The sequence below is a fragment of the Meriones unguiculatus genome, chromosome 11 (assembly GCF_030254825.1).
Source record: "Meriones unguiculatus strain TT.TT164.6M chromosome 11, Bangor_MerUng_6.1, whole genome shotgun sequence".
Classification (NCBI taxonomy): domain Eukaryota; kingdom Metazoa; phylum Chordata; class Mammalia; order Rodentia; family Muridae; genus Meriones; species Meriones unguiculatus.
The window spans coordinates 44,851,830-44,877,389 of record NC_083359.1 but is presented as its reverse complement, the minus strand read 5'-3'; the positions used below and the strand labels follow the sequence as shown (position 1 = coordinate 44,877,389).

The 25,560-nt window shown below is 41.7% G+C and overlaps 1 protein-coding gene across 42 annotated transcripts in view; it reads right to left on the bottom strand.

The window, feature by feature from the left end:
• Rbfox1 (RNA binding fox-1 homolog 1) overlaps positions 1-25,560 on the bottom strand; it is a 1,697,412-nt gene that overhangs the window by 57,285 nt on the left and 1,614,567 nt on the right. For 34 of the 42 annotated variants that reach the window (XM_060364117.1, XM_060364121.1, XM_060364119.1 and 31 more), the window contains one exon: positions 22,860-22,940. The exons of the other annotated variants lie outside the window; for them this stretch is intronic. In XM_060364117.1, the coding sequence (XP_060220100.1) occupies positions 22,860-22,940 (81 nt within the window). The remainder of the gene's footprint in view (positions 1-22,859; positions 22,941-25,560) is intronic. 42 annotated transcript variants of the gene reach the window in all.

Genomic DNA, 25,560 nt, shown 5'->3' with positions numbered 1-25,560 from the left:
AGCTCTCATGCCAGGCCCTAGCACCCAAGCTTCCTGGATTGTGTTTTAACCAATATGGCAGATATAGAGGCTCATGTCTTACAGGAAAAGGCAGGAAATCATGAGCTCATCCAAGCCTTTGGCAATGTAGCAAGAAAAGTCCTAGTCTTCAGGACTAGGGAGACAATGGATGGGGATGGTTCCATCCCGATTCTATTTCGCTATGACTCAAATAAAAATTTTCACACATTTTTTCACATTTTCAGAATAAGGCAAATGAGAAATGTACGGTGTGGTTGAACAGCTCCCTTGCTGGGTGAGGGCACCCTGTAATTCTGTTGACCCATTATCCCTTTCATTGGGGCCACAGGAGTGGGACCAGACTCCTGTTAGGTGAAGACCAGGTTTGCAGAATTTGGATGTAAGGCTCACATGAAGCAGAAGCTTGACACTGGAGTAAAGGTAACAAGTGCTGCCCAGAGCAGAGAGCTGGGGCTTAATCCTGTTTTGCTTGGGTGGGAAAGGTGCTTGAGGATACTGAGATGAGGCTTTGGGCTTTTCCAAGCAAGGTTTGTTGGCATGATCCTTCCCCAGTGGAAGGGACACATAAATGACTACAGAGCAATGTTTTGTTCAAACATAGCTGCAGGGAGGGCATATCCCGTGAGCTAGTAAGAGCCTAGAGTGACCTTGCCGAGGGCAGCAACCCTCAGGGAGAAAGTGAGGCCCATACTGGTGCCCCATGAGAATGACTTGTTTTTTCTTCCTTTCCTACTCCCTCTGTATTTTTTCTCCCTTCTCTCTTCTCCCTTTTAAGATAGGATTTCTCCATGTAGCCCTCTATGGCTTGGAACTCACTATGTAAAATAAGCTGTCCTTCATCTTACAATGACACCCTTGCTTTTACCACCCAAGTACTGGAAGGACAGGTGTGCACCACCTTGTCCAACTCCAGACATCCTGGATGAAACAAAGGAAAGTCAAGTAGGAAAAGGAGAGAGGAGCCAGATAGAATGTGAAGGACGTAAGAAGCAAGGAGAATGGTGAATAGATACCTCCATCCTTTCATTCTATTCGTCTACTCCCTTTATTCCTTTCTCCCTCCATGCTTCCTTCTGCCTCTATCTCCTCCTTCTTTCTCCTTCCCTCCTTATTTCCTTCCATCTTTACATCCTCTTTCTCCTCTGTTTCCTTCCTTCCTTTCTTTGTTTTTATCTTTCCTTTGTATACTCTCCACACATATAATTTCCTTCTGAAGACAGATGCTCTGGGCTTCCTATGTCAAAATCAAGTGGCTTGGATTGCACAAAGAGAGAAGAAGCATTCTTGCTTGATGCTAGGAAAAAAAAGCTCTATTAAGGCAGGGTTCTCCATCTGCCCTGTTCTTTGGTTTGGAGGAGCACCTAACTGAACCCAGTCTGGACCTTGATCATCCTTTGGTACCCAACTGCCTCTGCTTCTAGGAAAGCACAGTCCCTTTTCTTCATTGTCCACCTTCTATCACTGCCCAGAACTGCAGATAAACATAGCACAAGTCATAGAGTCAGTCATAGTTCTAGAAAGATCATCTCTACTGTGGTCCCAAGAGATGATGGAACTCGTCCAGAGATGCCACTAGATAAAGAACCCACAAGATTCCAGTGGAAGAAGAGACTTCTTGAACAAATGTGGCACTTAGAAGTATCAGAATCCTCAGTTTGCTTAAGTTTCTTTGATTTTAAAATATATGGCATGTTTCAAAAATGGTTCTTGGGGTTCAATAAGGAATATGCTTGCTTTAACAGCAAAGTGACCTTAGTTTTTGAGCCTAAGAATTTATATTTGAAAACGAATAAAAACATGCATAATAGTACAGGCTCTTTGTCTCAGCACCAAAGAGGTAGAAATAAGCACATGCCTGATGTTTGCTGGCTTTCCAGTCAAACCTATCCAGTGATCCCCATATCATAAGAGACCTTGCCTGAAAATAACAAGGTGGATGGCATTTTAGGAGAACGGGGACCCAAGATTACCCACAGGCATGCACACACTATCTCACTGACCTTACATGCAAAATGCTGCTTGTTCTGGGTAAACTAACTCAGACAGACAGTACCTACTAAAGCTACTTATATCACTCTATCCATCCAGACAGACCACAAACAATGTCTTTCCTGTTCAGCAGCAGCTCTCCTTGTATACAGTTAATTGAGTAAAACAAGCAGGTTAAGGCCAATCCATATCCACATGATAAGACTTTTGGAGTCACTACCTTTGTTTCTTCCCTTCTCCCATAGTTGCTGATGGTAGTACAGCTGGTCATGTGCCATAAAGTCACATTGTCAGGTTCAAAGACAACAAATACATCTTTTTATCAGAATTCTTTATACTTACAGTGTGGAAAAAGTGGAACTTTTCATATTTGCTTACAGAGTGCAGTGGTTTATAAATGCTGGCATGTGGTTAAATGTGCATTTGAAGCAATTACCTGGGCAGATAACCTAGACACAGATTAAACACAACCAGAATGGATTTATTCTTCAAATATACAGGGGGAAAAATTCCTCTTAATGATTCATTTCCTCTGTGATACAACACTTTTCTTATTGAGTTAAAAGGATTTTGTCATCTATGTACATTTTAGTTCAAGTGTTTGTATCCAGAAAGAGGATATAAATGCTTAGTAAGTGCAATGTGGAATGCCAAATGAAAACCACACGCCTGCTCCATTTCTGGAATGGAGTAAGCCGGCATGAAAAGAAATTACATAAATCTGTCACTTTTGTTAATATTTCTATATAAGCTGGGGGGGATGTGTAGTGGTTCCCACCTGTAATACCAGCACTTAGCATGTCGAGGCAGGAGAATCAGAAATATTGAAGCCAGCCTGAACTACATAGGGAGATCCTGTCTCAAAGAAACAAAATAAAATACAAACAAAAAACAACAAAGAATAATGTGGAAAACAAAAAGATGTCAATGTATAGGCATCTTTAGAACAAGAGCTCTTGTGTTGCTTCCTCCCACCCTTGATTGATAACTTGTTGTTATTAAATACCTAAATAAAGCCACCATGAAATGACAATGGTAGCATTCAAGTTGATTTGTGAGTGTAGAATTCAATTCTGGATTTCCTTCTGGATGGAAAAATGAGGGAGGGAAAACCCACACATACCCTCTTGAACTTGTGCAGTATAAATCAAAGTTTGGGAAGTCTGGTATCAACAAATTAAATTTGGATTTAGCTCATAAGCTATGATGGTACACCAGAAAAGCATAGGATCAAAAATCCCATAGGTGTCTGACCTGTGTTCATTGCCAGCTCTACCCAGCCTCTGACAAAATCCTTGATTCAGAGAAATGGATATAAGGGCAGATATGTAGAGGGTAGGGGCATCACCTCACCCTTAGGCATGAGGACTCCTTCTATACCGTGGAAACTCAATGAAAAGGAAGGTTAAGTAAAGTAACAAGAGGCCGTCTGTGGGACTCAACCATCGCGGCAAATCAAGGGTTTTAAATGGGAGACATGTGGGTGTATCAAACAGCCAAAGGAGCCATTCAGCAGAGTGTCTACTGCTTCCTGCCATCTCTCCCTCAAAAGACAAAGCTCCCGCCTCCAATGCACTTCACGTTCATGTATTTACAGTGAGTAATGCCTCCTCCCTCTCTGTCTCCTTTATGAACATGGTGCTTACCTTCAAAAATAAACACAAATGAGAACATTTCACAAGCCCAGAAATCCCAAGAGAAGAAACACAAAGCCAGTGGAAAATACTTGAGGGTTATAAACTGCATATTAAAGTTTTAGAGCTCTGGGAGAGACAGAAGAATAGCAGATGCACACCCCGACAGGGGGGCAGATTCTGCAACACAGCCATAAAAATATACAGCCCGCTTTAATGGGCAATTATTCTTTGCATTTGTGTGCTGGGTTGAATTTGCATGAGATTGCCAGATGCCTTGGTAAAGGTGTTGCCATCAGAGTGTGTGGGCTTCTCTTTGTCTTGTGCCTCCTCCCACTTTGTATTCTGAAGTCCTGCTTGATTCCCCACCCTTCAAAGATATGAGGACACAAGTTCTCATACTAATCTGTAGCTGAATTATTCGGTAAACAATGGATGGTAGGAAGCATTCACATGCTTGAATTTGGGGTGCAAATGTGCCTTCAGCAGCAGGTTCAGGACCTTACTGGATTCCCTTGTGCTGGGGACTCACATTTCCTGTTACGATAAGGTGTCCTAGTTAACAAAAGCACTAGGGTATCAGAAACAGCCAGCCTAGCCCCTAAGAGGCAGGCCATTATCTGGAAACATCATAGTGAGAGGTCTGAAACCCTGATTATTTTTTCCAAGTGGCCAAAATTGTTAACTTCTGTTTCCAAAATGAATACAAAATTAAAGTTCACCATGCTGGTTTGGAACACAGGGTTCACACAAGACAAGTCATTCTTCTAGGTGCAGATTTAATATGACAGGGTATATTAAGTTCTAGACCAAAAAACAAAGGTCTTCTTTTAATCAGTAATTTTAGGGCTTGTGGGGAAAGTGACTTGTTCTTTCAGGCACTTATACAAAGACCCCAAAGAGCCCTTGAGTTTGTGGAATTTCTGGTTTTTCCACCCACCGTATTTATGCATGAAACCCACATTTGGGATCCACTCTTGTTTTAGCACAAATGATGTTAAATGCTGCTTCTTCTTCTTCGAAGTGAATAAATCTACATTTTGGACAAACTGGTTCCTTATAGGACATCCTCATTTGAAATGCATTGAATGGGAAAACAAAAAAAAATTCTAATTAATGTACAACTCTAATCACCATTCTCCACATGGAAGAGTAATTTTTCACTGTTCATTTGCTTGGTTTAATCTCAAAACTGACATAACAGAAATGCAATGCCCTATAAATCTCCGCTCGTTTCTTTCTTTAATATTCATATTCCATTGAACTGCGGAGGCTTGTTGCTGCATTCTGCTACAGCATCCGAAAGTGTCGATAAAAATATTGTGAAAGGCGAGATGTGTTTCTTGCTGGCTGCGCTGGCCATTTGTTGGGGGGGGTCACAGTAAATGGCTGGTGGATCGTCCCTCGGCTGGCTGGCTGGTGGGTGATTAGTGATTAATTACCTTGCAGCAAATTGACACGGCACCAGGAAATTGACACAGCCCTGATTAATTAACTTTTTATGGGCGGTAGTTACTCACAAAACACTGCGCACCATAATTGAATCTCTTTACATAACAGTCATGGTACAAAAGTTTTAGTCAAATCCAAATTAGCCAGAAGTTTCTAAGGCGGTTGTACGTCTGATTAGGATGTGTTTATAAGAACTGGCAAGAATTTGAACTTGGAGAAAGATGTGTGGTCTTGAAAGGAGACAGGGTAGAGGGTGACAGGACACCACACAGGCTTGACTGCCAAGGCAAAATGTATTGATCTAAGTCTTCACATGACTTTGAAAAGAGACTGAGATGTCTCATTTTTTTTCCCAGCCTAACATAGCTGCTGCCTGGGTGGGTCTGCCAGACTCTTTTCCTTTTGTTCACTCTATAAAGACTAACGTGGAATCCATGAGACAAGTTTTGGTCTGCTGCTGGGTTTCATTTTCTCATGGCATCTTTTACATCTTTTCTCTGTATGTGAATACCACCATATTACACCATAGTTGCTCTTCCCCTTCCTATCATTTTTCTTACCACCTCTTTGACTGACATGTCCTTTCACAGCTCTCCCTTGGAATATCCTGAGAGCTGTATGCTGGGGATTACTGTGATTCCCACATGGACAAAATGGTCTGGTACAAGAAGATCATTGAAATGTTCTGATTATACTGTCAGATAATTAGAATTCTGTAGCAGTTTTGGTTACAGAGAAAACTGGGTCTCTGAGTAACCTTGAACTTGGAAGATTTGTTAAAATGCTGCCTGGGCAGGTGGCTCACTCAAAGGAAAAGAAAGGCGTTGGTTACTCAGGATGCGAGTGCTGAGACAACCTGAATCTCACTTGTCAAAACCCCAGGCAGTGATCTCTGGAATAATGCTAGCAAAGACGTGATCACAGCTGGCAGAATTCTAGCCTTCGAGATTGCATTATCAGTTGGAAGGGATTCAACTGCATGATAGCAGCTAGCATTTATTAACACTTGCTAATTGCCAGATGCACAGATTAACCCATTAGCTCTTTGAGAATCCACATGAATCTGGAATAGTACTATTTTTTGCTTTCCTTGGGGCAATTGGAGTCTAGAGCAACTCCGCAGCCTCTGGGTCTTATCTTTTCATCCAAATGCTAGACAGCCCCAATCCAATTTCTCCTGTGCTCTCTGTTTTCTGAAAGATGGCCCAGTGTGCCTTCCATTCTATTGCCTGCACAAGCTACAACCTCCTCTCTTATGTTTCTTTTACGTCCGAGGGAACAAGCCTCAATCCATCATGGACTGGGAGAATCTGCAGGACACTTCATTGACAAACTTTCTGGAGATCTCAGTACACTCCTTGTTGGGAGGTATACTGGGAGAGGGGCTATGCCATTATTGTCCTTATGTATTAATAATCTGAGATTTCAAGACATTCCTGAAATCTTCATTGCTCTTCCACTAACTGGCCACAGTCCACAGATTTATGTTGCTAAAAATACAAGGACAGCTCCTATCCTTTCCCCATCAGACTAACTCCCCTTCTTTCTTATGATTCCCTGTACTCTGCCAGAGGTTTGGTCATGAGTCTTTGTTTTGAAAACACTGCTAGTTAGAGTCTTTCAGATGCGCTCAGGGTCTTTTCTGAGACTGACATTCAACCAAGGACCATGTATGGATATAACCTAGAACCTCCACTTAGACGTAGCCTGTGGTAGCTCAGTAACCAATTGGTTTCCCAAAGTGAGGGGAACAGGGACTATTTCTAACAGGAACTCAATGACTGGCTCTTTGGTCTCCCCACCCCCGAAGGGAGGAGCAGTCCTGTTAGGCCACAGAGGAGGGCTTTGCAGCCAGTCCTGAAGATACCTGATAAAACAGGATCAGATGAATGGGGAGGAGGTCCCCCCTATCAGTGGACTTGGAAAGGGGCACGGTGGAGATGAGGGAGGGAGGGAGGGACTGGGAGGGAATGAGGGATCGGGACACGGCTGGGATACAGAGTTAATAAAATGTAACTGATAAAAAAAAATTTAAAAAAAAAATACAAGGACAGCCTTTCCTTTCCTACTGAAGTTTACCTACTCATTTGGATGTAAGCCAGGGTTGTCATAAGTAAACCATCCAACCTATAGAGCTGTGTAAGTAGCAACAAGGGTTACAGTAGAGTGGTGTTGGTAGAGGCCTCAGTTTTACACACACACACTGAGTTGCTATGAGGTTTTGGTGATCCTATTTCCCTACAACTATTGAATTTGGATGGCTGGATTAAGAAACATGTTTTAGAACTTGGGAGAAGGCTTAGTAGTAAAAGTGAGAACTCTGCAAGCAATGAGGATGTGAGTTCAATCCCAATACCCATATTTAAAAGTCATATGGTGACACAAGATTGTAATTCCAATGCTTCTGGGGAGGGTAGTGACAGATGGATCCTTGTGGCTCACCTCACTGGCCTGTCAGCCTAAGCAAATCAATGAGCTTGAGGTTAGGTGAGAGACCTTGCCTAAAAAAATAATGTGGAGAAAGACAGAGGAAGACACGCAGGCCCACCTCTGCCCTGCACAGATGTGTACAAACAGGCATGCTCACATACCAACATCCACCAACAACTCAAGTTTGGGCTATCTGAACATAAAGCTGTCCTATCACTCTGGGGACGAGGTGCTATACTTTTTGTTCTATATGTAATTAATTTGTCAATACTGTTACCACATATCTTTTTACCCACAGCTTGGTTTGAAATAAATCTCCTGCTTGTGCATAAATGAGTGAGCTTGAAGAAAACCATACAGAAAACCAGGCACAAATGAGCACACGGGGATTTGTTCTGGATCACAGGACTAGTGTTCCCCAAGCAGAAAGATTTCCTGACTCAAAACAGTCAATTCTGAAAGGCAGAACAAAACCCACACTCGTTACCCATGCACAGGAATATTCTCAAATCATTCCTCTGTGTGGGGCTGAGCAGGACTGCAGCTCTGGGCTCTCTAGCTACCCCACTGTTCCCACTGGCTATGGAATCAAGCCACTTTCTCTCCCGTGTTACAAATGACAGGGATCTAGCAGATGCACAGTGGACGTGTCAGGGCTACTGGGGACACCGTCCCACACTTTCTGCGAAGAGCTCCTTGTGCTCCCTCTGACTCACAGGTATTGACAGATCTCCCCCAGAAAGATTTTTGTAACATTTCATTCAACAAAATGGAAATGAATCTCCATCTTGGATTGTTTAATTTGGCAGCAATGAAGCCAACATTTGCAAAAGTGCTTTCTGTTGTTGGAGGGATCACAGAAGCTGGAATCTATTTTAATTTAGATGGAGCCATTTGCCATAATCTCTTAGTTTGACAAAGTCGGTACCAATGTCAACTTAGTTTTGTTTTATTCCCCCCCCACCCCAGGAAACCATGGAGGGAAAAAAGAGAAACCAAATAGTTTATATAATGACTTTATCGAGTGCATATATACACAGTAAAGGTTCAATTGTTAAATCATTCCGATCTATCCAACAGCTGGCTGGAACAGTGAGCTCGATGGAGTGCCTCTCCAGGTAGGAAGCAGGGCAAGTGAGATAAATTAGCTGCCTTATGCTGGGCTGGATTTCCCATGGTTCTCTGGGGCTACTAGAGCTCTTGAGCTTGGGGTCCTTGGAGGGGGCTGGTAGTGACTCACAAGACTGTTATGACATACAAAAGCATTTGTTCATTTCACACCCTCCCACCACTGTGAAGATAGCTGTTCTGACTGTCAGTGTTGAGGCCTTCTGTTTTTCAGCATCAGCATTTAGCTTAAAAACAACAACAAACAACAGTAAAACAACAACAAAATCCTGAGTCTGAGCCTTTGAGCAACACCCAAAACAAATCTGTAGGCCAAGTACCTTCTGCACCTGCTAATCATATGTCTGATTTAGGAGCTAGAATCCCATGGCCCACTTACAGAAGAAGGGCCATTTGGAGATTGCCCAGTGCACTAATAAAACCTTCCCAATCAGGTTCTGTGGTAAGCTTTCAAAGATTCTGCAGAACATAAAGAAAGAGAAGGAGAGGCCAGCCTATTGCTTGAGTAGCTGCTACAACTCCAGAAGTCTGGAAAGAACGGGCCATCTCTTTTAATGCCCACATATGAGTGAGTATCCAAGACAATTTACATAGCAAATACATTTGGTCATATCATAGCTACAACACAAGCAGATTACACTGCAACTCCGATCTTTTCACTATGTTGTGCGGAAGTGCTGGGAGAACTTTGTGAAGCCACTGACTGGAACCAGAATGTGTTAGTGGAAAGTAGAACTCTGTGTAGGTTGAAGGGATCGATGTGTTGTGGGTAGAAATACACGAGCATGCAGAGGCTAGAAAACCCTCAGATATCACTGTGTAGGTGTCTTGGGATTTTTTTTTTTTTGAGACAGAGTCTTTCAGTGGCTTGATCAATGACGCCACCAAAGTGTGTCTCCAGCAATCTCCATGGATATGTCTGTCTCCACATGCCCAACCCTGAGATTACAGTATGTGCCAACATGCCCTGCTTTTCTTATGCGTGCTTTGAGGATTGAACTCCGGTCCTCAGGCTTATATGACATACACTTTACCATTGAGCTATCTTCCCAATTCTTTCTTGTTTTTACAGAGAAAGAAATTACGTGCCAAAAGCCTGCATAATATGCAAACAAAAGTCCAGTGAGGTAGATGTAATATATGCATGCAACTAGGGTATTTGAGCCTAAAGTTTCATTCCCTTCCAATGCACTGGAGTTCTCTGGTAGATATAGGCTGGCGTGTGATGGTTCTTATCTGTAACTGATAGCGTGGATTAGGGAAACTCAAAGTAGCAGTACAGCAAATGTTTACATTCTTGGGTGGCTATGAATGCTCCCAAACTCTTTCCTTCCACAAGAAGCAAGCTCATCTTCCTTTTCTGACACCCTTTTACTGAATGGGGAAGTTTGATTTTGATGAGGAGAAAAGGAATCTCTAGTTGTAGTTCTGTCTCTGTGATCAGAATGCACATGCAAAGAGCCCCTGGAACCCTCGCTGCAGCTCTTGAAATATTCAAGCATTCTTTTTCTTTTCCCATCATTAGTTCTTATCTGCTCTTCTGCAGGTCTGCAAACCTGGGGTGTTAGGGTTAGCTCTGCAGCTAACCCGGTGCAGTTTGCACATGTGAGTCTACTAGGATCATACACCCACTCTGTGGCAGCACGCTGCCCTCTGTTCCCCTTCAGGAACAAAGCTTGCTTTTAGCTTTCACCTCTAGGACTTGCATGGGCAGAGATCTGAATGGATACTACCCTCCTGCCCCTTGTTATTTTAAAATCCACAGTAGCTTAAAGAAGCAAAGAAAGTGCAGACCAGCACTTTAAAAATAAACTGCTCAACATAAGCTTCTCAAACTATGGATGGATTTCTCTATTGCCCCTGTTAAGGCTGAAGAGTGGGTGGGCATTGTCAAGGCACGCAACATGAGCAGCACTGGGCGGTTGATCCTCTTAAGCAAGTGTGAGCATTAAAAAATGCTTTCTCTCAATGCTATCACAGGCTTTGGTGTTTCCAGGGAATTCCCCCCTGCATATCTGCCTCCCCACTTTTCAGAAACATCTCATCTCGGCCTTGTTCTCTGGCTTTGTGTGTGCTGGAATCCCAGGGCAGCATAGTTTATTGTTTTAATATCTGTCTGACACAAAGCAAGCGCAGCCTCCAGTGACTCCTTATCTGTCATATGTATTTCTGTGAAAGAAATATCAAGACAAATAAGATGTTTGGGGGCACACCATGGGATGGGAGCTTTTACGACTGGCAGCCTTTCACAGAAGGCAGACCCCCATTTGAAAAAGATGAAAGCCACTCTTCTGCATTGAGATTAATAACCAAATGGAGAATGCAAGATAGTAGTCACTTGAAAAGAGGTTGCTGGCTGGCAGGTCCTTCCCTTCAAATAAATGGGAACAGGGGAGGTTAAGCTGGGTATGGTAATACATGTTGACCATCCTAGCTCTTAGGAAGCTGAAGCAAGAGGAAAGAGAGTTTGAAGTCAGCGTAAGCTGCATTGTGGAACCATGTCTCAAAGTTAGGGAAGCAGCAGCAATAGTGTGGATGTCCGGGTAGTAAACCTGTTTTTATTTTCTGGGGAAACAAAATAAGCAGCAGCCACCCTAAGACGATGGGCTGTGGCTCTGACTCAGCCAGAATCATGCTGATAAAGGAGTTGGAGTGATGGTAATAGGGATCAGAAATGCAAGTGAATTTGTTTAAATATTCATTTTAGTATTTTAAAGCTTTGTTTATATGTGTGGGTATGTACACGTGTGGCTGTCTGAAAAGGCCAGAGACCTCCAATCTACTTGGAGCTGCAGCTATAGGCAGTGGAGAGTCTCCTGATGTGGGTGTTAGGAACTGAACTTGAGCTATCCAAAAAAGCAATGCATGCTCCTAACCATGGAGCCATCTCTTCTGCCAACGAAACTGTTCTTTAAAATCTGGCATCCAGGGACAATATCTAAATGAGTGTCAGCATCAGTTAAACCACATTAAGAATTACCTCACCATGAATCAGATCCAAGCATGTTCTATGAACATATAAATGTGTCACAATTACGTGTATTATTCCCTATAGAGTTAATTTGTGCCAGAGAAAAGAGAGAAACAGAGAGAAAGAAGAGAGAAATTTACATCAGCACTGAGTGCATACATACTATACACACTAACTAACTAAGGAAATAAACACTGATGTGCAAGACCCCGGGGAAAGGAGGGAGAGTAGAAGAAAAAAGGCAACACCTTCTTGATGGGTAGATAATTCCGGAATTAAGTTTGCAGCCAGCAAGTTGCACCAATCCTTCTCTCTGCCCCTCCGCCAGAGGGTTAAAGCCACATATGTGTCAGTGACTAACATTTTTCCTGACTGCCAAAGATTTGAACTCAGTTCCCCATGCTTCTTCCCAAAGTACTATTACCCACTGAGCCATCTTCCTAGTCTACACTTGTTTTGATACAATTATACAAGATGCTAGCGTTACCCAGAGATGATTATTAAAAGAATTTTATTGCCTCCCCACCCTCAGGTGGCTGACGTGTCTGACCTTTGCAAATGAGAATGGAAAAAAACATGAGGAGATTGATGATTGAATGCCCTTGAGGCAAATCTGGCTGCAGATTATTCTTGTAAATAATTTTTTTTGAGAGTCTGCTATTCACTTAGGTACAGGTGGAGAGTCTCTGTGATCTGTAAGTCATCGATGCCACTCTCAACGCTGGAAGAACACAGATGCTATCAGGCTAAACCTTGTTGTCCGTCTGAAGAGCAATCCTGTGAGGCTTTGGGCAGAGATGAAAAAAGCTGCTTTTCCAGAATCGTGCGATAGACATAAAGAAACAGGGCCTTGGCTCAATTAGAGGTGCTAGATAGTTTGTCTAGGGTTCCTGAACAGTCCCTGCTCTGTTATTTTTAGGAGCCCAATGTGAGGTTGTTTCCATCTCTGGCAATCAAGTTTTAAAGGTATTTATTGGGAAGGAATCTAGGGGTCAAAATGTGAAGACTTAATCCATTTGAGCCTAAATTTCCTAGTGGGATAAGATGGTAGATGGTTTTATAGTACTTGTAGTGTTTTCTTGAGGATTGTAGGAGGAAGATCATTAAAAGGGTTGAGCAATGACCCAAGATAGAGTAAATAAACAGACAGTTTCTTCCATTGTTTCAGGCTTAGCAGTAGGTACAGCCAACTAGGAGTGTCACCTTAGGGATAAAGTGGAAGTTAGGAGGGACCCCAAAATTCACTAGTCAATAATTTTAAGACCATTTTTTCTGAAAATGTAATCAGTGGCAAAAAACAAAACAAAACAAAACAAAAAACACCTGTACATGAAAACACACCACACTGAAGTGTTACACTGGACTCCGTCAGCCAAAGAAAAGAACTAATGTCTCTTCTTGCCTCTGTGACAAATTTCAATATTTATTCCTCACGGATCTTTCCCATTAATCTTTGAATTTAATAGTTACATTAAAGTATTACCATCTCATTTCATCCTCTTTTTCTAGGTGCTTTTTACATTTTGTCTGAAGCTTGCATGCCTCACTTGCTCATCTTGGTCCTGGCATTACTTATCTTACACAGCTCCTTCAGAAAATACTATGAAAAGCCATCTTGGAGCCAACCAGGATATTCCCCAGCACCAGCAATAAGACTGGAAGGCCAGCTCTCCAAACTGATGCTTCAGGAGCACAGCAGCCAATGTGCTCTGTCTGTGAACTGAGCCATGTCTGCTGACACTTCTGTGTTGAGGAGAAGGAAAGGGCAGCTAGGAGTTAATTTTGTTCTTTACTTTAATTACAGAAACCAACAGCAGCTCCACCTGTGGTCCGAGCAAAGGATAGTGCAGCTCTGATTTATGTTTGTTTCTGCCAGGTAATTTATTGTTTTAGGGGTGTTATACAGTCACGTCCATAAAACCTGAGGTGGGGATATCAATTAGAAGCATGCCATGGCCACCTGCCCTTTGAGATTCATAGAAGTGAACGATGCAGGCAATGATTCTGCAGTTTGGTATTATTGAGGCTTCTTAGTTGTCTGTGCAGTGGGACTACAGATAAAACTGCCTCCTTAATGTCCACCTTTATTGTTTCCTCACATGGTTGCATGTTCAGCAGTGGCTCCCTTAGAACTATGAAAGCATGCCTGTGTGCACTGGCAACAGATGGAATGACAGAGATAATTCTGCAGGAGCATGCGCCTGCCACTCTCGGCAGATGCGGCAGTCCTTTGTCCAGGTGCTTGCTGCCAACTGAACCTCTTCCTTCTACTCCAAATCCCTATGCTGATGTCCTGATGCTCAGTGGAATATCTGGATGTGGGGCTTTAGAGAACAGGTTAGGTCTGGGTGAAGTGGTCCTCAGAAAAAATGATTAGACAAAAAAAAAAAAAAAAAAAAAAAGAAAAGAAAAGAAAAGAAAAAAGACACATGTGGTAGGTCCTGCTTGCTCTCTTTACCATGTGACGATACAAGAAGGTAGCCATCTGAAAGCTGGGCAAGACTCATCACCAGGACCCAACCATGCTGGCATCCTTGATCTTGGATGTTCCCTTCCTGAGTAATAAGAAAATAGCTGTCCATTGGTTAGGCAGTCCAGTCTATGGCATTCTGCTATGGTATCAAACTAATGGGCTCCTGGTAGTGATTATTAAACTCTGCAATGAAATTTAAATCTGACAGTATAAGAAAAGACAGCTCTATCTGCCTGCACAATTAAAAATGTGTAATGGCATGTGAGTAACATAAAAAAAAGATACACTTCAATATCAATGCTTGTCATAGACAGCAAAAATGAATGATAAAAATTAGAATTTAGAAGAGGTTAAGTACAATTTACAATTAAATGTGTGAAAGGTGGTGTTTATAATAAGGAAGAAACCCATGCAAAAGAGAACAAGGGCAGATGTTTTCTTTCACCTGTATAATTTGCAAGCTTGGTAAGACCCAAAACATGTCATTACAGAAGAGTGTGTTGAGATGGGTTCAGAATCCCATGATTGGGGCTGCAGATGAGGACTGTAAAGCATGGGTGTGTAAAGCTGCTAGAGATATGTCTACCTTGGTGAGGGCTGTGGAAGGAGTGGCTTGCTCTATCTGATCTGAGTGATGGATCATATACTTCACAAAACAGCCTGACAATGTTCAAGAGGCCCCAAGGGTGATGGTCACAGCATTTTAAATAAACCCCAACATGATGACATAGAATATGTGCATAACATGTACATGAGCACTTGCCTTTATGTAAAAACACAGGACTAATGTTTTCCTCACCCATTGCAGAGCATAGTCCTCAAATGAACATGCAAGAAAGAGAGAAAACTTCTAAAAGGCTACATAGACTACTGTCCAGGTTTATAAAAGGATGTGGTCCCAGACATGTGTGTGTATTTCCTGCTTCCAGGGACTCCATGTAAAATTCCAGTTTAAATCTATTCATAAATTTACAAGAAAATGATGCTGATAACCATTTACTGTCATATACAAAAGTGTTGACCAAAAGCCATCACTCTACTTGCTCACACAAACTAGGAGTGGGTTTAACCCTTCATGGAAGCAGCTATTGCCTTCCCTAATAGCATGACCTCCATCTTTAGCACTTCAAGCTATCTTCTGTTTCTCTTCATATGAACCTAAACTTGGTGTTATTTAGTAACAACAAATTGTATTTAAATTGTTATTTAAAATTGTTATTTAGTAACAGTCCAGAAGAGGTAGGCATCAAACTAGTCACCAGCCCTGTCCTGCCCATCTCAAAACTCCTTTGGCAAAGGACCATATTGCTCACAACCTTTGGTGTAAACACGTTACATTTGTAGGAATGGATCCTGCCTAAGTTTTTGATGTTTTGCTCTGACTTTAATTCTGGGATGGACTGTATAAAGTGTATCCGGTTTCTGAGACTAGTTCACTGGGTTATATGGAAGGCTAGTCAATGTCCTATGTCAATTTTAAGTCAGTATAAATTATCAGGTCAGGAGGGAAGTGCAGAGGGACTGGGTTATACTGCAAGGCAGTCCCAAGTGAAAAATCTTGCTCTTAATGCTGTTGTGTATCTTGGATCATATCAGGAAGATTTACTTAGTAGGGGAAAACATTATGCAAAAGTGCATCTTAAAAAGCAGACGACTTCAATGGGAATTATTTTCATTACAGATTCATCCAGCAGGGTTCCTTTAAAAACCATCTCCCCTACTGCATGTAAGGGAGTTATTTACAGATGATTATCTATTGGCTAAGAATGTGGACAATTTAATTTGAAAACATTTAAAGATAATTTAAAAATGGAGAGAAACTCTATTGAGAATTCTGTTTAGATACGTACCCCATTTTAATTAGGTTATTTGTTTTCTTAATATCTAGTTTCTTGAGTTCTTTATATATTTTGGATATTAACCCTTTATCAGATGTATAGTTGGTAAAAAAAAAAAAAAAACAAAAATCATTTCCCATTCTGTAGGCTGCCGCTTTGCACAAATGATGATGACTTTTGCTTTATAGAAGCTTCTCAGTTTCATGAGGTCCCATTTATTAATTGTTATCCTTCCTATCTGTGCTAATGATCTTCTGTTTAGTAAGTCTTTTCCTGTGCCAATGAGTTCAAGGCTATTTCCTATTTTCTTTTCTACAAGGTCAGTGTATCTGTTTTTATGTTGAGATCTTAAATCCATTTGGAGTTGAGTTTTGTACAGGGTGATAAGTATGATTCTATCTGTATTTTTCTACATGTAGACATCTAGTTTGACCAGCACCATTTGTTGAAGATGCTGTACTTTTTTTATTAGTGTGTATTTTTGTCTTCTTTATAAAAAATTCAGCTGTTCATATGTATATGGGTTTATGTATCTAGGTCTTCAACTTAATTACACTGATCAACAAATGTGTCTGTTTTGGGGCCAATACCATGCTGGTTTTATTACTATAGCTTTGGAGTACAATTTAAAATTGGGGAAAATCAAATGACCAAAAAAACACTTAAAAGAAATGTTCAACATTCTTAGCCATCAGAAAAATGCAAACTAAAACTACTTTGAGATTTCATCTTACATCCATCAGAGTGGCTAAGATCAAAGACACAGTGATAACTCACTGTGATGGAGTAAGAAGAACACTCATAGAGTGTTGTTGGGAGTGAAAACTCATTCAGCCACTGTTGTATACTTTGTGGCAGTGCCTCAAGATGATGGAAATTAATTAATCTCAAGATCCAGCTATACCATTATTTAGCCTATCCCTAAAGAATGCTTCTTCCTGCCACAAAGACACTTGCTCAACCATGTTCATTGCTCCTCTACTCATAATAGCCAGAAATTGGAAACAACCTAGTTGTCCCTCAACAGAAGAATGGATAAGAAAATGTAATGTGTTTATGCAATGGAATATTACTCAGCCATTAAAAATGGTATCATGATAATTGTAGACAAATGGATGGAACTACAAAAATCTTTCTGAGTGAGATACCATAGATCCAGAAAGACAAATATGGTATGTATTTGCTGTATGTGGATAATATGTCAAGTCAATGAAAACCAAGCTATAGTACACAGAACCACATAGGTTAGATATAGAGTAGGAGACTAGAAAAAAAACAGAGATCTCCTTAGGAAAGAAAATAGACCATATAATTATAGATGGACCAGGGCAAGTGATGAAATGGAAGGATCAAAAGGGGAGTTGGGACACACACAGTATATACTCACTCATATAGACATATAATATGGGATAAACCTACTAAAATCTGTCTATCTAAAGAAACTAATCAAGAGGGAGGACCCTGACTAAAATGCTCAGTCCCCATTCCAAAAGGCAAAGAGGATGGACATCAGAAGAAGAAAACAGGAAACAAGTTAGGAACCTGCCACAGAGGGCTTCTGAAAGGCTCTGCCTGCAGACTATCAAAGCAGATGCTGAGACTTATGGCCAACTGTTGGGCAGAGTACATGGAATCTTATGAAAGAAGTGGGAAATAGTAAGATCTGGAGAGGACAGGAACTCCACAAGGAGAGAGACAGAACCAGAAAATTTGAACACAGGGTTCTTTCCAAAGACTCATACTCCAACCAAGTACCATGCATGGAGATAACCTAGAACTCCTGCACAGATGTAGCCCATGGAAGTTCAGTGTCCAACTGGGTTCCATAGTAATGGTAAGAGGGACTGCCTCTGACATTATCTGATTGGCCTGCTCTTTGGTCACCTCCCCCTGAGGGGGAAGCAGCCTTACCAGGCCACAGAGGAAGACAATGAAGCCACTCATGATGTGATCTGATAGACTAAGGTCAGAAGGAAGGAGAGGGGGAACCTCCCTTATCAGTGGACTTGGGGAGGGGCATGCAGGAAGAAGGGGGAGGGAAGGTGGGATTGGGAGGGGAAGATGGAAGGGTTTATAGGGGATACAAAGTGAATAAAGTGTAATTAGTAAAAGTTAAAAAAAAAAGATAAAAAGGGGAGTTGGGGAGAGGGAGTTCTGGGTGGAAATACAAGGAAAGACATCTAAGATTAAGGAGCATGGGGGGCATATGGAAACCTAAAAGAGTCAAAACTTCCTAAATTATATACACATACAGAGGTGATCTAAATTAAATCGCCAAATAAAGGGAATACAGAGTCTCAACTGGACAGCTTGGGTTACTAAAGAAGTTCCCAGGACAGGGACTGGGTTATATCTAATTGGGGTGCTGGCCAAATGGGCACCTTCAAAATTCCCAAACAGCTGAGGCTGTTGCCAAGACTACATATATACCACTCTCCATAAACTGACAGAAGGCCCTATTGCTGAAGACAATACCTACACAACTCACTGAACACTGAGATGTCCATCCCGGGCTTACACACAGTCTCCGCCCCTATGTTCTAGTGTGTTTGGTTTAGGAAATTACTTTCTATGCTACCAAAGGAGAAACATAAACACTTAGCTAGCTACAAATGCTTTGATTTACTGTGGAGCACTGTCTTCAAAATATGCTGAACAATGCTGGCTTGTGGGAATAATCAACAACTGATTTGACTTAAGGCCCACTCTGCAAGAGGGAGCCCATAGCCGCCACTGCTTGGGCAAATAACAACTTGAAACTAGTCAGCACAGAGTCCTTGGGTAAACTAAAAATGTCTGGTCTCAAAACAGAAACAACAAGAAAAAGTAGCAATGAAATGACTCCTAATGACATTCTGATGGACTCATAGATCAGTGCCTTGCTCAGCCAACATCAGAGAGGCTTCCTCCTGCAGCAGATGGGAACAAATACAGAGACCCACAGCCAGACGTCAGAGAGTGAGAGACCTTGGAACACTCATTCCTAAATGGAAGATGGAAGGTCCCCTCAAATCTCTCCCCTTAGACCTCAAGAAACCCCATGAAAGAAGAGGTAGAAAGGGTGTAAGAGCCAGAGGGAATGGAAGACACCAAGGAAACAAGGCCCTCTAAATCAAGAAATCAAAGCTCATAGAAACTCTCACAGAGACTAAAGTAGCATGAACATGGCCCACACCAGTCTTTCTCATATATATATATAAAACAAAACCCACAAAACTGTACCAAATAAAAGCGTGAGTGCATACACATACACATACACACACATACACACACACACACACACACACACACACACACACACACACATATATATATATAACAGTTTAGTGTTTTTATGGGATTCCTCTGAATGTGTACTTGAGTAGGTCTCTGATTCTTCTGACTTCTCTTAGGATTTTTTCCTTCTGTTAGTTTGTCTTGTTAAAATTTGATTTTATAGTCTTTGTTAATATTAAAACTGAATGAATGAATGAAACTAGCCACTAGGATAAATGTTAACAACTGAACTATCATTATATCTGCTGGGAGTCAGAAAATCAGTTTTCTCCAAGGGAGTGATACTGGAGTGACGACCACTCCAGGACAAGTCTCATAGTCAGGAGGAGTTGACCATAGATTCCACAGAATTGGTGCGTGCGTGTGTGTGTGTGTGCGTGCGTGTGTGTGTGTGTGTGTGTGCGTGTGTGTGTGTGTGTGTGTGTGTGTGTGTGTGTGTGTGTGTGTATGCGCACGTGCTTTTATTTGGTACAGTTTGGTGGGTTTTGTTTTGTTTTTTATTTTGTTTTCTTGGTTTAAGGGAAGTTTTTTGTTCTATTGGGATTTTTGCTTGCTTGGTTTGTTGTTTTTAGAACTTAATGTAAGGTGGATAGAGAGGGAAAGAGGATCTAGAAGGACTTGAGGCAATGAGAAAAATATGATAAAAATATATTTAAATTTAAAAATTATTTTAAGTAGTAAAAAATACATAAATGGAGAGACCTCCATAATATAAAAAGTCAGTTTACACAAGAACAGTTAACTCACAAAGTCTAACTTCCATATACATTTTTTTTTTCGGGAGCATGACTGTCAGTCAAAAGTGAGAAATACATGCATCTTCAATGTTAAAAAGGACACCCTAAAACATTGCTAAGAAGTAAGGAGCCTCCACTTGAAAGAAGGGGCAGGATTTCAAGAAAGACTGCATGATTCAGGCCTCAGAGGCAAGAGAGAACAGAGTTCTTCGCCCTGTCGGAGTGTGGCCTGAGAGGAGAGGCGCCTGGACATGTTGGTGGGATGCCTTTAGAGCAGGAGCCATGGCTTTCTTCCAGAGGGTGTGTTTTCATCTGGTGGGAAAAAGAAAACCTGGAAGAATCTTGCCAAGGCGCCATCCTTCTGCAAACAGCCGGATCGAAAAGCAGTGAAGAGAGGACGTCTGAGCAGGGTGCCCAAGGGGGCATGAGTAACCTCTCCATGCCGCTAGTGGCTCCCTTGCTCAGACAAAATACTCAAAGCTCGCCAACCCAAATACCAGGCAAGACTGTCAGAGGAAGAAACTAGGTTGGGCTTCTTTTAAAAATTAAAAAAAAATGAAATTAGCTATTAATTGCTTCCTTTAAGACTGTTATAGAAAAGGGCATTGATTTTAATATATTTGAAAATAATTGCTATAAACCTGAAGATTCAAAAATTGGGGCAACAGATTAAGATATAATTAAACAGTAGCATATGAGGAGGCCATTAGCATATTTTTTAGAGGTCACATGGCTGATCTGTGACAATAAGAAGTTGAGAACTGTGTGGGTGAGATGACTGATGTTACTTAAATTAGGAACTAGCTAAGCTTCTGTAATATATGTGAGGTGGTAATGTCACCACATAGCCTAGCATTGCGTGAATGCTTAGACACCATTTCTGTAAGAGACATTTTGTAATAGCTTAGAATATCAGGAGCTTATGATGAATATCCATTGAAATAATATAAATATAAAATGCGCACTTTCTTTAAGACAAGTTCTCACTATGCAGCTAAGGGCCTGGCTGGTTTTGAACTCAGGACACACTTGCCTCCCTAGGTCCCTAGTACTAGGACCAAGCCCATCTCTTCATACCTGGCAATAATACATACTTTCACTCAATTTGGTTTACATTCCTTAGAATATGGGTAAAGACAGGGTCTGAACTATGGCTTTAGTTTGCTAACTCCTGACATCTTCCCCTCCAACAGAGAGTTTGTGTGATATTTCTATATTTGATGCATAAAACATACCCCCAATTTACTTTAGAACAGCTAGACAGATTCAAATTAGTACTTTCTGAGGTTGTGTCTGTTTGACCTCTGTAAATAATACAAAAATATGTCACAGGAGTATACAGAGCCATCCTACCCAATAAGTTAACTGACTGCTTGATGAAGGTGGCTAATTAATGTGATGACTCCAAATGATTAGTGTTCCTGAGACCCTCCCACACTGTTCTGTAGGACATACATATAGAGAGCTTGTTCTGGGAGTTCTGCAGACCAGTTCTGTTACACCATTCATCAACTCTTTCCCCAGAAAATAGAGAAGAAGTGAGAGTGGCAGGTGAATGAAAAGAAGCAGATTTGACTGTAAATGGCTCTGAACATTGAGGAAGTCACCTGGCTCCAGGATAGGTCACTGTCCTTGAAGCCCTCCACTCCCTCACCTGTAAAGCAAGCAGTATAGCACCTACCTGGAGCAGGTGTGGAAAAGGCTAACATCTATGGTGACTCACAAGGGACAATTTACCTCAATTCAGAAAACAAAAACAAAAACAAAAACCCACTTCTTAGGTTTAGAATTCCATTAGACACAGAAAAATACTCCCCTCATTTAACCAGTTCAAAACTGAGTTTGAACATGAAATAGCTGCCAATCTCCACCTTCTGTACTCCTAGCATGTCATAGGATTGTCACCATTACAGTTTGGGTCCCAAGTGACCGCTCTAGTTGGTCTCGTTCTCCCACTCTGGAAACTGAGTGTCAGGTTCTCCCTGCAGTGAAGACTCTCCTTCCATTCATTGTTGTGACTACCATGTATCTCCACTTGAATGCTACCCTCCTTGAGCCAGTTTCAGTAGCCCATGCCATCCCAAGAACCACAGACTCAGTTTTGTACACCAACACTAAAGAGGGCACATTTGCCAACTAAGGGAATCTCCCAGAACTACATATAGCGCCTGCATTAGATAATAACTAAACACTCAGTCCTAGCTAAAGGACAGAAGAAGGTGGCCCAAAGGGTCTAGTGTGGCCTTGGTTGTACAATCTGCTCTAGAATCAGGTAGGGTGCTCCCTAGGCCTTCCATCCAAGCTATATTTAGTCTTCTGTTCCTAGGTCTTAGTGTCTATATTTAAATGTGTATGTATTTCTATACATATATACAATTTAACCAGAGTGTTTTTGTACTGATGTCTTCCAGTTAAATATGAAAAAACAAAATATTAATATCTCCTTTTACTTTAGCCTCATAAGTCTTGCAAACAAGCCATAAGCTGACCATAGTTCCCACTGAGAATCCTCCATATTCAAAGGGACAGAACAAGATGCCTGCTGGGTTATGGGGTGTCTTTCATATTTACCATTAATTTGTAGAGATATGATCATTGCAGGCAATTGCCTCTAGTTTCCCCTCCTCCCACAACCTTTCCCACCAACCAGAGCCCATGTTCCATCAGAACAGTCAGTCATGACAGTTTTAATGAAGAATGGCTGGTACATATCTAGGAGGTGAATGGGAGCAAGCAGAGTGAGTTTGATTTTAAGGTAATGGTGAAACAAACATGCTCATGAAACTTCACTCCATCTTGTGAAGAGGATAGCCTGAAGGAATTAAAGGAGCAGTGGAGACTTACATGGCAAGGGAGATGAGCACACTCATACATATCACAGAACAAAAAGAGCCACAGCTGTGGGCTTACTTGCAGATGTATATACAAGTGAACTGGGGCCACTGTACATGGAAGATCCCTCCTGGTTGGCCTGGCACAACAGCACCGTGCCTACAAGAGAGAGAAAGAGAGAGAGGAAGAGATGGTATCTGGTTTGGGGACAGCACACTACATCTGAGAGCATGGTAACACAAACAAGAAAGGCAGAAAATGAAAACACAGCCACATCTCAGAGCACAGGAAGCCAAAGAGACCGGAAGACACCCACCCACTTCCACAGCACCCCAAATACATGCTATGCCTTTTCACAGGAAGCTTAGCTAAGGGGTCTGGTTAATATACAGCTCAATTTTCATACAAGCAATGGGAGTGGTATAGTGTTCTCAAAGGGGGTCCTAAGAAATTGCAGCAAACCCATTCCTCATGTCTCTGTAAGCATCCCCTAAGTAAATTCATTTGAACATCAAATAAGAAAAAAATGCACAAGAGAGACTTTGGAAGAGAACTGGTATGAGTGGGAGGAGAAAAAGAGAAGGTAATAGAGGAACTGATAAAAAATATATACATGAAATGTCATAATGGAAGCCATTATCATGTATAATTAATATATGCAATTTAAACAAACTTTAAGAATATCAATAAGAACCAGACAGTAGGTTGGACTGAAACATCCCTTTGCTTTGTGATCTTTATAAGTCATTGTGCCTCTCCGGGCCTCACTATTCTTATCTGAGAAATAGGGATAAATATACCTACCTCCAAAAGATGTCCATGGGAAGGGCTGACATTTAATAATTGTTCCACAAATGGGAACTCTAGGTATTGATTTGTTCAGAGGCAACTTTTCCTACCCATCCCCTAAACTTTCACTTGGTGGATGAGTTCTTTGGGGAAAGGGTGGAAGGAAAGCGATGAAGAAGAGAATCCTTGGTACTCATCCCTATGGCCACTTCTGGATGCATGCCCAGTGCTGTGGGAGAAGACTGCTGACCTCCTTGCTTCAGGTTGCATCCCAGCATCTCCTGCTGCAGAGTCTGTCACACTGACCTGAGGGCAACCAGGCACAGCAGTGTGGGGTTGCCGCTGCCTGAGGTAAAGGACAGAGCATCTGACTTATCCTTGTAAAATGGAAATTTACAGCAGGGAGGAATGGTGGAGTCCTAAGACATTTGCTTCTTCTGTAGCATGCTTTGAACTACCCACTCACATTTAAGATAACTGGCCTGAGGCCTCTTTGGGGTGTTAATTTGCCTCTGCTACTGCTATTAAACTCAAACCCAAAGATTGCAGAGAATGCAAGGAGTTTGGTGTGCATGGAGTAAACCAATGAGGGATGCTGCAAATACCTCTCTGTGGTTTCTGTTCATTTCCCTGATGGGGCTGGGTCAACTTTCCTCACTTATTTTGCTGCTGGAGTAGAAATGCCATCTTTCATGAAATGAAGCCTATGTCATAAGCATGCCTCAGAAATAAGTCTCCCTTGTGGAAGGGGTCTATCATACTGTCCTACATTCCACTAAAACACACAGACATGTAGTTCAAACTCCCAAGTGTCATTTGGGCTCCAGAAACAAGAAACCTGACAGTCCTGCTTGCCTACTCACCACCCAACCCCTTCAGGTTCTAACAAGATATATGATACATCAGAGGGACTCTAGAAATGCTACCTTAAATCCATGTCCACCTTCTCTCTGTGCTTCTCTAGAATTTGAAAGTTATTTCCAGGTTAAAAGAAAGGTGTGTGTTTGTGTGTATGTGTGTGTGTGCCATCAATCAATATCAAGTATCTTCTATATTCTATTATTCTCTATCTTACCTTTGAGATGGGGGCTCTTTTGAAACCTGAGATCACCAATTCAGGTAGGCTGACTGGCAGGTAACTGAACTTTTTACCTGTGTGCTGGAAGTCTACACTAAGGCCCTCATGGTTCTATGACATGTATTTCACCAACTGAGCTATCTCCCTCATCCCCCTTTTCATTAAAATCCCAAACCCTTCTTCTCTTCCCCTAGTCACCATGTCTATGAAGCATATTTTTGTCATACAAAAAGATAGCTTGCATATATCACACCTGTCTTATCCTTGGACCTGGAAGAGAGCCATCCACCCCTCCTTCTCGTTTGCACTCAAAATTTTTCTGGCATAAGAATGAATCCATCTTACATGGCTTGATAGTCAGTATAGTAAGAACTGGTGGGCGCCTGTCCTGACCAGCTTTTGCTGAACTGATGGTTTCTCCTTCCTACTTCATTTAAATTTATCATCATACAAGAGCTCTGATATGGTCTAGTTGGACCTTCAAAATCATTTCAGGTTGCAGGTAACTGGCAAGAGACTAAAGAGCAAATGCCTACTACAAGTGAGGAGGGAAGAGTTTTAAATTTAGCCACTGGAAGGTGAGCTACCCACCAGGACCGGCAGTTGTGCCAGCAACAAGTGTAAAGCACATATGCATGACCTTGCCATGGTGGCAGCCCATCTGACTTTGCTCATCACTGAGAGTCATACAGAGAAATAGAGCTTACTATAGGACACAGAGCAAGCCACCTTTCTGAATCTCCAACATGAAGATGCTGGCGGGTGGATTTTGAGACCCTTCCCCTACCGTTCTCTCCTGAACATCCCTGGTTAAAAATCAACCTTTAAAACAAGATCTGAAGTTTCTTGGTGGAGGGTGCACCAGAATTTCAAAAAATGAAAATCATCTGATTTTAGCTAAAAACAAAGTTA